The sequence below is a fragment of the Centruroides sculpturatus genome, unplaced genomic scaffold, assembly GCF_000671375.1.
Source record: "Centruroides sculpturatus isolate CEXI.00-Female unplaced genomic scaffold, Cexi_2.0 scaffold357, whole genome shotgun sequence".
In the NCBI taxonomy this organism is placed as follows: domain Eukaryota; kingdom Metazoa; phylum Arthropoda; class Arachnida; order Scorpiones; family Buthidae; genus Centruroides; species Centruroides sculpturatus.
The window spans coordinates 226016-242604 of NW_019384703.1; the positions used below are offsets into that span (position 1 = coordinate 226016).

Sequence of the window (16589 nt, forward strand, 5' to 3'; positions counted from 1 at the left end):
AGACTCCACACTTTTTACAGGTAAAAAAACAAGTAAACGCCAAAACATAATTTATTTTTTTAATCTCTCTCTTTTTCACGCAGTCACTGCTATAAGTACAGTGACCACATGAAAATAGTAGTGCATCCAGAAAGACAGCAAACAGATATTATTTTAAATGCCAGAGATACTATTTTTAACGTGATTTAAACNTAATAACTTTTTCCCTGTTCAAATGCGGAAATTATATCAGTAAAGAAGTAATTAATATTGTATTTATTTTTCATTATAGATAACTTTTAATATAAATAAATATCCAAATGCTGATTCCTGATAATGCTCACGTGTTGCTGGCTTAGGATTTTGTAACCATAATGCAGGATTATAATATTTTAGCTCACTGCAAAACTGTTGGTCTTGACAAATTTCCTACAACTACCAGTAGCACATCAAATTCCTCAAGCATAGCATAAACCAAGAAACAAAGTAGCTTTAAAACCAGCTGCAGTTGCAGATTTAATTATCAAAAATACAGTGAATATGAGCATAAAAGGAGTTACAAATAAAACAATTACCAGAGAATTTAGATGGTATATGCAGCAATCATCATTGAATTGCTTTAATTGATGAAATGAAATCTAAATTAGTTGAGATAAGTTATCTCTGCAAGTTAAAGGATAACTTTACTGATGTAGCATATTGTTTGGAAGAAATATAATGTGTTTATCTATGAAAAAATATAGCTACAACTAACCATGATGATGATACAATATTAATTGAGAATATTAACTTATTCTCATCGGCTGCATCTAGTTTTCCAGGATTAAAAAATAAGTTAAACATAGTTTTAAATTAAACAGAGATCAACATTCTCTTTTCTATTTGTGTTACACTTGAAGAGTGTGTGCGAATTGAAAAAAAAAACATACCAAGACCAATGGCAATGTGAAGATTGACACAAATTTAAAAATTTTCGTCTATCATCATCTATATTTGGTGAAATAGTAAAGTGTAATAGAAACGAACAGTTTTTAATAGGTTACAAAAAACTTTAGAACAATTGCAGCTATGAAAAGAGGACTTAATAATGGAGTCAGAAATTAATAGATTATATTACCAAAACAGAAAAAGCATTAATCAACCAATTAATGTGCACAAATCTGGACTACTGATTTTCCTTGGCTTGCAACATCTCCAAATCGTTTTAATCCTCAAGAAAATCCATCCTTTGGCCTTTTACAGTTAAAATAAATGCTCAAAAAAAAAGAAAGAAAAAGAAGATAGATGAAATTGAATGTCTAAAAAAGACTAGTTGTAGATATATGCTGAAAGTTAACCACAATTACTATTATCAGATTATGGTCCAAATGGCTGTGAGTGGATTACCATTGTGTATATTTCTCATACACTATGGAGAAGACTTTCATACTGAAAAAATTTGTTTTAATGACAGTTTTATTACAAATGTAAAGATAGAATTAAACAAATATTTTTAAAATATTGTCTTCCTTCATTAGCTATCATGTAAAATTTATGGAATAAACACAGAAGTTTTAATTTGTCTCAAACAATAAATTTTCCTGAAAATATATTAATAGGCAACAAACAGTCCATACTTGGTTTATAATACCTGCTTTATACACCTGTTTGATAATTCGTTTTCAATTAAAAAACCTTTATCTGTCGTTACTTAATCACCTTCTAATAAATCAAGAATACCACTATTACCGTATTTTTCCGTACCGTAAATTTCATTTATCAGATACAGTATATTACCTGTGTATCAACTAGACAAAAATGAAATACGTCCTTTTGGAGAAATATCAATTAACCCTTTAAAAATACAATTATTATTATAATTTCAATTTGTGTTAGGAAGAACCATGCATGATGGTCTCTCCACAAACATTTCTGTATAGTCTAAAATTACACGCGTGTTTGGATATAAATCAGCAATAGCTTTTGGAATTGAATCAATCACTAATTTTTTTTTTGTCAGGACAAACTGGAATACAACCAAGCAAACATTACAAACAATTAATCCAGAACATTTCTGTGTTCTGGACTGTCTACATGGATCTTGTTTATTAATACGAATTATTATAGGCCTACTGTGTACTTTCTGATTAGCAAATACAGATTTTAATCAAAAGTCAAAACAAAATATCTTTATTTTCACCTGAAAATAGATATTTTGATTTTGAAGATATAATGTATCTTATTGCTAAATCTGTTATAAATAATTCTTGTCATAATCTTACTAAACACAGAAATAATTGCTCAGACTAATCTAGTAATTGTAGACATTTTAATGTTTGAAATCTCAAATCTGAGTAGCCTGTATAATTCTGTACATAAATAATGCTAATGTCTGCCTATCTTGAAATCCTGTATACAACCGAACAAGTTTATCATCCTTTAAAATATTTTCTAAGCAAACCTGTATTGTTTCAACTCATTAATTGTTGCTTTTTTCATGATCAATATAAATTGTTAATACAGATATTTTCCTTAAATTAGTAATTTCATCGATATTAACTTCTGCTCCAACTTCGTTTATGTTTTCTGAGTTTTGCAATTCCATCTATAGTTCATTGCCACCAACGGCATTTTCAGATGATCCTATGGGCTCTGGTGGTTGTATGTAACTTTTACATGATACTTTGGAATAAGTATGATCGACACTGACTATACGATTAGATATAACTTCATTGTCTTTTTCTAAAAACATTATTAACGTTAATAATTGTTTATGAATCACCAATTAAAATGTCTTACGTATGTAACTGAAACACTGTTAGCACCTCTTCTACATCTGCTTCTTTCAGATATTTCTACTGAAAAATTTCCAAGGGAAAAAACTGGAAACTTTTTTCAAATTTTTTTTCTCTCAGTTAATATATGTTGAAAATCTTCGAATTTAAAATGTAAAAAGCAAACAGACGTAAATGGCTGAATCTAGTGTCAGATATTAAAATTTCTATACAAGAATTGATTATTAATTATTCCGTTTATTCCTACTGTTTGTATGTGTCATAGCCTACTTACATAAAATTTCTTTCCTGGATCTCGTCGAATATAATGAATCCATTGTTTTAATAATTGTTTTTCTTTAGGTAAACGTTGAAATGTTATTTTCCCTCCTTCGCCCGTTGTTTATTTTTTATCTTTTGGTGGAACTATTACTAGCACAATGAGGCAAGCAACATTGTCTCACCATTACTATCTCATTTCCTCACGCACACAAACTTGAGCAGGTTCAACCTCGCTTTTGTTTACGACTGAGAACTGTCATTATCGGAAGTCTGGCGGCCATGAAAAGGGCGAATATAATCAATTTAGAATTTCAGAGTTCCGTTAAATTTAATACAGTACAGTAGACCCCTATAAAACGGGTTCATATAATTCGGATTCGTACATAACGGCGAAAAATTGCGACCATATTCGTATAAACACGCTAAAAGAGACTCGTATAATTCGGTAAAACGTCATCGCCGACTCGTGTCGCGACAGGATTGGTCGAATCTAGAAAAATAGCTGATATTGCACAAACCGTTGAGTTTAAACGAGCAGCGGACCTACTAAAAACCATTTATTTTTTAACGTCCATAAAAATTATATTTATATTAATGATGTCTCCAAAGTTCAGCGAATTTTTCGCAGAAGAATAATTTGTCAGGAAACACGCGACCGCCATTCTATGCACCGCTCCACAACGAAAACAAGCTTAAGCAATGGCGTCGTCGAACGGTGCACAGTCGGTAAGTAATCCTACAATTTTTTGTTTATAGCATAGTTTATATGGATTATTCCCGAAAAATTATACGTGTTTTGGAAATGTTGAGTCAAATTAGACTAGAATCGATTAATTTTATGGAAGAAAACCTTTCAAACAGCCGTAGTCCGTAAACTGCATAACTGCCGGGCTGTGATTGGCTCATGTATTTGAAGACTCGTAAAAAATGGATTTCATAAAGAACGGAACGTATCCACCGCGTTATTATAGAGGGGGTCGACTGTATAATGAAAAATATTTTAAGACGAACAGGTAAGTGTCCAGTTAGTGAGCTTACAATTAACGCAGTCTTATTTTCTTTGGGAAAAATTTGAATGGCGTAACTAATTATCATTACTGTGTGGGAAAGTTAAGGTTACCATGATCGTGTATCTCTGTTAAATACAATAACCATGACTGATGATGTGTTGATAAGAATGGTGGGTAATATTTAGCTGATTTTAAAAGCAAAGCTTTAAACTACAGATTTAATTAGTGGTAATGTAATTTAATAATTGATTAGGGCATGCCAACTTATTTAAATTTTGTGGGAGAGTTTAGAATGGTTTCAGCAGTATTGCATGCACGTTGTAATGTGTTAAATATGTGACTTCCCCGAGAATTGAAAATTGTGAATTCTGTGGTTTAGAAGTTAGTTTTGTTGCCTATAATGTGATGGCTGAATGTAAAGCTTTTGTAAACAAAAGAATTTTGTATTTTAGAAAGAATTTCTATTCTCGGGGACTGACTGTTCGAGGGGTTGGCATGAATTTTGTCGGCGATTTTTGGTGCTATTTAACTAATTACGAATTTTTCCCTGTTTTAGCTGTACGTTAGGCCGACGGTTCGCTGCCAGTTTGTGTCGTGTCTAATATGTTTTTTTGTTGTTGTTGTTTTGCCCGTACAAACAAGTGTTTACCTTGTACTAATAAATAAGATAATAAATAAATAAAGTTAAGAGAATTTCAGAAGACGAACACGAAACGAAAGTTATATCTCGACGACGAAAGAAGTTTTTCAATAGGAGTTAACATCCAATATCCAATCGTATTTATTTTGAAGAAATAAAATATTCTAGAAAAGTCGATTTTACATTATTGATACTTATTTTGAACCTAACCTATTTCTTATAAAGTCGTGTATTTTCAAACAAATATTTAAAGGTTAAATAACAAACAAAAAAAGTAAATATTTTTGGTTTTTCTTTTGGCAATATTATAACAGGAAGATCTCGATTTAACGGACTAATTCAGGTGACGGACGTCAGTTACATAATGAAGGAGGTTTTCAGTGTTCAGAAATCAACTAATTGGTTTATCCGTTTTTACTTACGTAAATACGTTTATGCAAATAGAACTAAGCAAATATGAAAAGTTTAATCTCACAGAAAACTTTTCTGTATGTATTATTGCTTACGTACTCGCCGCAATTCCGAGACTAATAAACAAGTATCTGATCTAAATCGAAAGAAATAAACGACTATTATTAGAAAATACATTCAAATTGCTTTAACTAAACAAATAAATAACGTTCTTAAAAGAAAACTGAAGTTTAATTTAGCAAAAATACAAAAACTTTCCCTATTTATTTGTCTTCGGTGATGATACATGGAAACATTCCAGTTGTGGCGTAAAGATCAACGGCTCCAGGATTCGAAATAAAAAAAATAACCCGTTCATTTAATTACATATAGGAAGTATTTTAAAGTTAACGGAGTGTCAATTTGCACATATTTTGTGTTTGGAGCTTTTGATCCGTATGACATACGGATGGAAAATTTGTCCGTTAAATCGAGGTTAATTCTATGTTTTGCCTTCACACACAAAATATGGCCGTGATGGGTTCGTTTCTATTTATTGCTTATTACGTGTTAAAGTTATCAGTAGAAGCAAATTAACGCATCCGACGACGTTCGGATAACTAATTAAAGCCAACTTTTCGCTAAAACCTCGCTTTTTAGTCTTTTCATGTCACTTATTTTATATCGAATCAAACAAGATTTGTCTATAATATAGACTCTATACTATAAAAATAATCGAACAAAATTACCGTAATCCGTATAAAGACTTTTTTTATAAATTGTTTAAAAATACAGTATAAATTGATTACTTCATTAATTTAATCACCAATTTAATATAACTAGAATAATGCGAAAGTAAGCGAATTATATACAATTATTATTAACTTTTTGTATTATTTTTAAGTTTTATTTCTAATTATTTAAAATTTTTATAAGAGTTCTAAGATGAAGCTTTCAGAAAAAACAATTACTAGTACAGATGAAGTTGTTCCTTTTGCTCTTTACAAAATATGATAAAAATGGAAAAACTGTAAAGACATTTGAAAAATCTACGATAGGAATATTATCGACATTAAATTACATTATTTTTTAATATTTTAACAAAATTTTTGTTAAAATAAAACTGAAATAATAGACGTAAGTTACGTTAATAATGAAGTACTTAAAAGAAAAATTGAAGAGAAATTAGAGAGATGGAAATGCATACTGCTCTGACGATAATATAGTTTTTGAAGTTTAAAACAAAAGTTTAAGAAATCTTCGATTACCTTTGACAAAAACTAATTTGTATGTTTTCGATACAAACCATATTTTAAAAAGAAATTAATATAGAATACTTGAAACTTTAAAATACGAGAGGGCTTACTCAAAATTTTTTTTAAACAATTCATAAGTAATCATTACAAAATTGTCCGTATTCAATTTCGATAAAAAAATTTATTCATTTGAAACTTATCATTTATTATATTGTTTCAGTTTTTTCTCCTCGAGCGAATAATCATTACAAATGATTGCTGTTACAATTTAAAATAATGTAGATGAAGTGATTATTTGTAAACGATTATAATAAATAAAATACAAATTATAAATTCCTTTGTTATCGCTGATAAATAAGTTAAATAAGAAGTCTTAAAATTTTTTCTTTGAATATTGCGTAAGTTAGTGATATAATACGGTAGAATAAAGACTACGTATTTGGGATGCAGTCGGAGAAAGCAAAAAAAAAAAAGGAATCATTTTCGACTCTGGAAAATTCGTTCGATATTGTTGTGTTTACCTTAAATTGATGATTAATTTGACGCTAAAAAATTAATTTAAAGTTTTAGATAAATTTGTGTTTATAAAATCGAATTAATTCATTACATTTCTGTCGGATATTTTGCACTTAAAAAGACTTTTATTTTGAGTTTGGCGCAATCGTTTTTAGTGAATGAATTGAAGCAATTTTCTGTACAGCCTACTACCACCAAAAGAATGGCGCCGCCGTTATTCTTACAATATAAAAATAATATTTATACCGGCCTATGTAATTTCCCGAAAATTTTCATTCGACCATTAAAATTTTTATATCAATCATTATTTCTATTAATTTGAGAATAGTTTTCGAATTAACATCTTAGAAATATTTAAATTATCTTAAATTATTTAAATTTAATCCTTTCGATAAATTTTATATAAATCTCATCGAAGTCTCTCCGTATATAAACGTAATAGATTTGAGGCTTATTCTTAATAGATCCAATGCTTACAATTGTCTATTACATCGAATGTAGATTTACAATAATTTTAAAAAAACTTGTAAAGAAAATCATAAATTTCGTTAAATAAATTAATTTTAATAATTTAAATTATCAATTAAATATTTAATTTTTATTCATATTCCAATTTATCGTAAAATTCGCGTAAATAAGTATAGCCGTAAGTTCATTTAATTTCTAAATTCTACTATTTTACATTTTAAAGTATTACAATTAAAATGGGGTGCAGCCTAAAAGTATCTATCAAGAGCTGGAAATTGCCAACTGAGTCGATGAAAGTTTGATGAGTTATCGAATGATCGAATTGATCGAATGGCTTAAGAGTGCATAGCGAACAAACAAATAAACAAACACCCTCAGTTACATACATAGATTTATTTAAAAATACTATAGTTAATATATTTATATTTATGGAGTCGATGGAAAACAAAATATAAATATATATTTTTATTTTTATATATATAAAAAAGGTTAGGAATCCCAGATGTAGACATACTAGTATATTGAAGAATAATAGGCCTAATAATTACACAACACTTTGTTATGGGGTTGCTTATGGAATTAAATGATTCTTACCAGACATTATGCTTAAGAAACGAGAATGTTAAGCGTGCAAATTATGCATATTAAGACAAACGAAATGATAAATTATACCCTATATTTTCGGAATTACTTGTGATAATTCGGCCTCGGTCTTAATATTTCCGGTACGGGAATAAAGATAATTATTTCGCATTACGAAGAGAACTTTAAGACGTTATTTCTACGTAATTAACAAGAAAAAAAATTATGTCCAAAATTATATAAAAATGAAAGTAGCTTACAAGAACCGAGGTTTTATTGTAACAGGTCATTTTTCCGTGTTATAAAGTCGTAGCCCATGCAAGTAATATGATACTTGTAATACTGTATTTACTATTTTAAGAATTAATTCATAATTATACGATTATCAATCAATTCAGAGTCATCGTTACCGATGGTGAAAGACGACAACTACGGAGAGCCCATGTAAATCTGTAGCCATCAGAGTGCATTAATACCAACGTAACGCATTTGGACATTTGCAATTAAATTCCGTTTCCTTCCGCGTTTCCAAATATCACGTTATGTGAACATAGTATATTCTGCTAATAACTTTTTCCCTGTTCAAATGCGGAAATTATAACTGCCCTATTCTTTCAGAGTCACCCGGTATCGGTCCATATGCTTCGTATGTAAAACGAATTACAGCTGTCCCTTGATAATCCAACAGGTATGGGACCAAAGGGGTGTCGGATTACCCAAAGTGTCCGGATTACCGAAAGTGATTACATATTTGGCATTTTTTTGCTAGCAGTAGCCTACAATATTCCCTACTCCAACTGTTCGAACAGAACTGCTCACGGAAAACACACGAAATGTGTGTCATCGTGTAAGAATTGGGTGGGGAGATTCACGTCGCGACATGCTTCTGTGCAAGCAGACACGTAACGGGGACGGGTACCTTGACGGGAGGTGCGTCGGACTACTGAGCATGTCTCATTACAAATCGTCGGACTATCAAGGGCTGTATTACTTCGCAAATATGTCAAACGAGACGATTGTAGAACATTCAGACAGAGTGTATTTGTTTACAAAGGAACCGAGCAAAACCAAAATATGTTTACCATTTACGAGTGATAATTACAGCTTTGATAAAAGAAGAATTATTATTTATAAAGTAATTTTTAAATGAAAACAATGAGATTATATTTTTCTAAATAAATACATTTTACAATCTTTTTATTTTGAAAAAATCCAGAAGCCGGTTCCAATAATTTACGTAGATTTATTTTGTTTAATTGCACGGAATACATTTACAAATTGTACGAATGACCCCATTTTCTTTGCTTTTAAACAAATTGAACGTTTTCTAAAATATTAAACATTTCTCGACAATAAACTTTGCAAATTGTCGCGTTTTAATTTAAGTTTAAAAAACTCTGAACGTTTACGATTCCTTTATCCATATTTCATTCAAATTAAATTGAATAGCTAAATACTTACTCTTATTATTCAGAGCAGCGGTTCCCAACTTATTTTTATCGCGGAACCCCTTTCACCTCAGTAAAAAGATGTTTAACCCTGACAGTTTTAATGATTATACAGCAAAACTATTTATTGACAATGCAAAAACACATTAATAATATAAAGCAAATATTAATTAACTAGCAGGTGGGCCCGGCGTTGCTCGGGCAAAAGTAACGATAACTAAGATAAAGATTATTACGTTACAGTCAACCTTACCCGTTTTCACAGAATGCAAGAATTGGGTCCCCTTGTTTCCAGACTAATTAGAGAATTTTTAGATTCATCTAAAAATATGTTCGATTTCCCGCAAAAACGAAAAAAACTGCATCTGCGTATTGCACGTCGCTTTCTCTTAACAATTCCATTGTTACGTAACATTTCCATTGTTGACACTTCCATTGTTACTTAAAACTTTTATTGTTACTTAAAACTTCCATTGTTACTTAACACTTCCATTGTTACTTAGCACTTCCATTGTTACTTAACACTTCCATTGTTGATGGAAGTGTTAAGCCTTAATCCTGTCCCTCTCCCCCGTGGGGAGGAATTTCGAAAAATCCCTTCTTAGTGTGCGTTCTCCTAACGTACCCTAACTGTGTACCAAATTTCAACTTTCAACTCCTAACCGTTTGGGCTCGTATCCATAATGTATATAGAAGTTTTAATCCTGTCTCTCTCCCCCCGGGGGAGAATTTCGAAAAATCCCTTCTTAGTGTGCGTTTTCATGACGTACCCTCCCTATCTGTGTACCAAATTTCAACTTTCAACTCCTAACCGTTTGGGCTCTGCGCTTATTATTATTATTATTATCATCATTAACCCGTCTCAATTATATATTAGATTCAAACTGGTTATTAATGTGAAAGATTAAGCTTCTTTTCTTTCAATACTTTAAACAGCTCTAGTGCCTGGATTTGTACTTTCGTTTGTATTTGTCTTTTCGGTCTCTTTGCCATTACAAACATTTGAAGTACTTGCTACATTTTTCTTCAAAACTCTTCACTCAGCAAACGCTCCATAATTTATTTAATCTGGGATATACACAATACTAAAAGAGCTACAAATGTATACGATTTTCACTATATTTTTATATGAAAAATATTTAAAAATCACAAAAGGATTGCAGTGCAAAACTGTAATATTTGATATGCCCGCTTGTACACTGTACAGTAGTGTTAGAACACACTGGGAATAATGGGACAGTAATTAATCCTGTCATTAGATTCAGTAGGTTTGCACTGCATATATCTTAAAGCATATTTAACGACTGTATTGTTATTTGTATGCTAGATGCTTTTTAAGGTTATTTTTTAATGATTTTCTAGCTTTAGGTTAAATTTTGCCGTTTCTTTTTATGGTTTCATTATCATGTCATTATATTCATGATTCCTACCGATAAATCGGTTCCCACATTTATAAAGCTATAAATAACTCTAGCACGTGTATAGGAGTCAGTCTAAGACTAGAACAATTACACCTCACATAGCAAATTTGCATTGCCACATTCATACATCACTAGACTTGGGAATACGGATTAGGAAACATCAAATTTTATTGGCATAGGGTTCCGATGGCTCACAACATTGAAAGGTAATGAAATATAAATTACCACGATTACCATTTATAGATATAACTTTTAAGTATGTAATTTAATTTTACTTAATTATCTTACTTCCATATATTCGAGACATTTTTTAACGCTAGACGGAAAAAATACGGAATTAAATTTCATTACGAAATTATTCTTTTAATTGAATTAGTGTTAATTTTTATGTTAGAAAAATTAATTGGATAAAAATTTTTTCAGCAAAATTTTAAAATAAAGCATACTTTTATGTATTAATTGCATTTAAAAAAATAACTTAAACGCGTTGGTTAAAATTTCATACAATGCCAACTTCATTTTTAAAAATACAATTTCGTAGAATATGCAAAATATCCACAATCGGAAGGAAAAGTTTTTACGGAATTTCTCGAATTAATTTAAAATTATATCTCAGAATCACGTTGAACGATTTCAAAAAATTATATTTTACTTCGGAAATATAAATATTAAATTTAATCTTTGTCTTCATATCTTAATAAAATTATACAATGGAATCAATTTAAAAATAAATATTAAAATATGATTTCGAAGTAGAGATAAAGTTTGAAATTACTTAGAGAACAAATAACAATATATGTTTTCTCGATACAACGTCGACTATTAAAAGACGGCGTTAACTATCAGAAAGGTACGGTATCCGAGAAAATAAAAACGATTTCATTTATTAGATATAGTACCGTCCCAGAAGGACCACCACACTCCCCTTGCCATACCTGCCAAACGAATACCTCCAAGACAATTCTCCTTATTGTTATAAAACAGCATTTTACAAACTCACAATTTAAACATCAATTATTAACAAATACAATAAACAAAATATAGACTATATGTATAATTAACGATAAAGATCACATAAACAAATATTGTATATACTAAAATAGCTGATTAGAAATCCCTTTAAAAAACAAAAAAGAACAAATTATAAATGGGACTAAACATACATCAAAACAAATAAGCATTCAGTTATAATCAACCGGATAAAATTAGCCACAACGTATCAAATATCTAATTTCAAACATATTTTTAACGGCTTCAGTTATTTTAATAAATTTTAAAAGTAATTTTATTCGCGCTATTTCGTTATCGAAAAGACCAATTCTCATCTTTATTGGTGTTCGTTATATGTAAAATATCACTTTCATCTCTCAAATAATCACATTCGAACAAAAAATGCTCCAAACTATCCATCTTTCCATCATCGCATACGTCACTTTCGATCAAGAAAACCGATACAATTTTTTCCGGAAATTTTCGTGTCCACTCGATAATTATGTAGTATAATAATTCAAATCTATCCAATTTTTACTTACGCTTTCTTCCACTGTAGGGAGAAATATTGACGTTATTCCACCCTTAACTTTCATATCCCATCTGCTCAGCCACACTGCCTGCATTTTCTTATTTGACTTATATATATATATATATATACTAGCTGCAAGGACCCGCTTCGCTGGGTTTTTATTTGTGGGCAAAAAGTAACGATAGTGAAGATTAAGATAATTACATTATAGTCAATCTTACCCGTTTTCACAGAATGCAAGAATTAGGTCCCCCGTTTCCAGACTAATTAGAGAATTTTTACGTCTAGTCAAACGAACTATTTTCCCATTTGACCAATTTTCTGGAACGTTTCCGATCGTTCTATAATCGAACCAATTCGAATTCGAATATTGTTCGAATTAAATTCGAACATAACATTCGAAATAGAAAACCACTTTCAGCCCCATATCTCCCGCACCCTTATAGCTATCGAGACGCAACCACCATAGTGCACGAATGGAGACTTGGAGCTACCACCACATCCAAACCGCATTCATGTGCGATGTGTAGTTTTTGCGGAAAAGTGAAATATAGGGACACACACGTCCATTTATATATGTATAGATTTAGTTTCATCCTACGTTTATACCATATACCAATATTAGTATCATTAATCCTCTATAAATAATTTCAATAATCTCATAGCTCATTCCCCATTTTTTCCTTGCAATAGTTCTCAATTTATAAAAACAATAAATTATTACACACTCATTCAACACGTGGAGTAATATTTAAGCATTATTAGAGACGGAAACTTTTTATAAACGATAAATTATTTATAGGTTAGATTTCGACTTGCGACGCGTAACGACCAAATCGATAGAAATGATTAACTGCCAGAGATTTCCAGTTAACTAGAGAGAGAGAAAGACGGAGGAAGGTAGAAACTTACCGTTGGGATCCCATTGGACGTGAACCTCGCATCCCACCTTACAACGATCGAAGTAAAGATTGGCGTTTTGAAAATTTTCGTCCGTACAATAATTAGTTCGATTGTTTTTATCGTCCGGAGACCAACTGCAGATGTAACACTGCACGGCGTAACCTGTAAAAATACACGCAAGAATTACATCTCCGGCCGACGGCAGAGAGCTAGCGGGCCCGCCGTAGTTGCTAAGGTAACCGACCTTACGTTTCTACGCCGTTACTATAGTAACTACGAATAGTAATAATTAAAAAAAACCATATCTTCTTTGGTCGTCGAAATACTTACCTTCTTTCACTTTCCCACCCATCCTTTGGTACGGTCTCAGGATACGCCATACGGAATAATTATTTGTTTATTTAATGGAGTTCTCTTAACCGGGATTCGACCGGTAATTACTTCAATTACGCAATTATCGTTAATTTCTTTTTATTTGGTAACGTAAAACAAAAATCGACGTTTAACCGTAGAAATCACTTTTCTTATAATATTAGTGAGAGAAGTCGACCGAATATTTCTTTGACCCGGCCTAGAAATTACAAATAATAAATTATGTAAAAAGTGTACCGTCGCTTTCTTGTCATCAATTGAATTTAGTGTCGACGGTCCATCGCAGCTTTTTCTCGTTTAGTACGAAACTAATATTTAAAAGGAATTGTCTCCAATTGCTTGCAAAATAGAAATAATTAAATTTTAAATGGAATCTCGAGTTTTTAAAAAGTTCTATCCAATGATAAATATTAAAAACCTTGAATACCTTGACGGTTAATTCAAAAAACAAACATCTTGCAAAAGAGTCAAAAAACTTCATTGTCTTATAAGTGTTACCGGGTTTTAAAATGTAATTAAACGTGCGGTTTAATATAAACGTAGTTAAGTGACATATCGACGATTCTTTATAATTTATACGGCAAAATTTATATTGTATATCACGACATTAAAATAAGAAGTTAAAAAGTAGTCGCTCAATATGTGCCGAGCGGCAAGAAATCTTAATTTTAATGGTCAAGCATATTTGTTGAATACGATGCAAATTCAATCGACTGTAACTTAAAATACGAAATATTTTTCCATAACATTTAATATCCGAAGTAATAAAATATCAATCTGTACGCTAATTTTATACAATTAATTCTAAAAAATTCCAATTGTTTTACTAAATTATATTTGTATGTTCTTTTAAATTATATTAATTGCGTTGTAACACCGTGACAATATGTAGAATCGAATTTATTTTCTGCCGAAACTATTTTTAATTCAATTTTACTACATCAAAATAAAAATAGTAAATTTTATACATAAATCTAAATAAATTTATGTACGTAAATTTATATAAATATACCATTAAAGTAGTAGAATCGAACGATCTCCTCGACTACGTTATTAACTTTACTTAATGCAATATTAAAATGTTTTCGAAGTCGGTGCCGAGTGGGAAAAACATTTTCTTGTACTGTACGAATTCAGGCACGGTGTTACCGAATTAATTAAGAGAAGATGGAAATACCCGTCGAATTTATAGTGGTTTAGGGCTTCAATAAAAATTTTCATAAGTTTCGTTTAACGTCAATAACACGAATTTCCCATTTCAAAAAGTTACTAATTGGGCTTTTTCCTCGGACAAAGAGAAATTAGTTTAAAAACAGTTCGAAGAATAAATGTCATGTAGTCTTCATTTTCAGCTCTGTTTTTTATTTTCATTTTCTCTCGTCTTTAGATAAAATGTCAAAGTTCGTTGGAAAACTCTACAATACTTTTCGAAAGTATTCGACGGACTAAAACTTCCAAAAGATATTTTGTGGAATTGGGTCTTTTTACAAATAATTTTAAAATTTGGGTTACCTGAATAGCGATGACCACTTTCTTTGCAGTAGCCAACCTCCTCCGTAAGATATTTTCTCGGTCGTTAATTAATCTACTCAACTGTTTTTCAATGGAAACGACAAAATCCGATTATAACAGTACAGAAAGCGATCGGTGTGGAATCCTTTCCCCCAACGAATATCCGATCAATTCCGATTTAAAAATTCTAAATACGATTAATGTATTAACAAAAATGATAACACGCTATACAATTAAATATAGTTTATAACTTGGCAATATTATATTTAGACGAATGAATTTTCAAGTGCGGTTTGAACGAAGAGAAAATACTTTAACCCAAATCAAACATTTGGTGCCGGCACGCGACCTTTTTAGCAAAGAGCAACGTCGATGAATGTAGTCTAATTGGGTATTCCGCATGGCGCACTCCTCTCTAGTATTATTGCCGTGCCGAAGAGACGATTTTTCGTATCGATTAAATTTTAATTAACAAGAATTCTCTGCTTCGGGCATCGTGCAACGGCCCTGGTTTAAACTGTATTTTCGTCATTACGTACCACGTCAAATTAACTATTTTCAATATATTGTATCTTTGTTAGCTGTGAATATATTATCGTTTATGTCGAAGCCAATAAACTTGGAAAACAATCAAATTTCATTTACATTAGCGTAATCGCTGTATTATAAAAATTTTTATATCGATTATTTTTAATACTTATACATAGCTACAATATTAAAAATCTCCACTTTATTATTAATTGCAAGATTTCCATAAAAATGATCTCGTATCTTTATATTCGCATTGTCGTTAAAGCTGATTATTTTAATTAATGCACAGTATTTAATTTAAATTTTTTAAATCTCTCTCATTTACTAAATTGGTTTTTAGCACATTTTTTATTTATACGATTTACAGATATCCATAGAAAAATATATTAAAAAATTAAAGTTTTTTGAAAGTTATTCGTTAATAAAACAATAATCGCATACATACCTATTGCGATCAAGGAAAAGAATGTGAGCGGCCACAGCACGCAACAAGCAGTTTTCATTTTCGGTAACCCTTCTAGGACCTAAAAAGGAGAACAAAGTTGGATTCAGTCAACTGCGGGGTGTGACCATCTCTAACCAACCCATTTATGTTTCGGATACACGTGATTCCGTTAACCCCACCCGAGTCCACGCGACCGTGTCGCCACCCGGACTGCCAGACCAAGTCTGTTGCTATAGAAACATAAATTTGTGACGCCAGCAGCGGTCACACTATCACTTCCGTCCGAGTCCCGTCTCTTAGTTTCGTAACAAAACGTCTATCGTTTATAATAAAAAACTTAAGGAGTTTCTAGTAAAAGTAAAACATATTGTACTTTAACAGAAATTTAACATCCTCTCTATTCACAAAGATTTAGAAAAATGTAAATCTTCATTTAAGATGTAAAGTATTTGCGTTCTACATTTTATCGTATCGTAACCAAAATATTTACTTAAATTACTCCTAGTGTTTCCTGTAATTAAAAACAATAACCGAAACGCAGGAGAAGAGAAAAAATAAT

General features: G+C 30.9%; 1 protein-coding gene across 1 annotated transcript in view; it reads right to left on the reverse strand.

Annotated features, from left to right (window-relative positions):
• LOC111627614 overlaps nt 1-16589 on the reverse strand; it is a 70816-nt gene that overhangs the window by 13430 nt on the left and 40797 nt on the right. Inside the window, exons 2-3 of the mRNA XM_023371202.1 lie at nt 16031-16109; nt 13180-13332 (exon numbers count right to left, since the gene is read on the reverse strand). Coding sequence (XP_023226970.1) covers nt 13180-13332; nt 16031-16088 — 211 coding nt within the window. The 5' untranslated portion in view covers nt 16089-16109. The remainder of the gene's footprint in view (nt 1-13179; nt 13333-16030; nt 16110-16589) is intronic.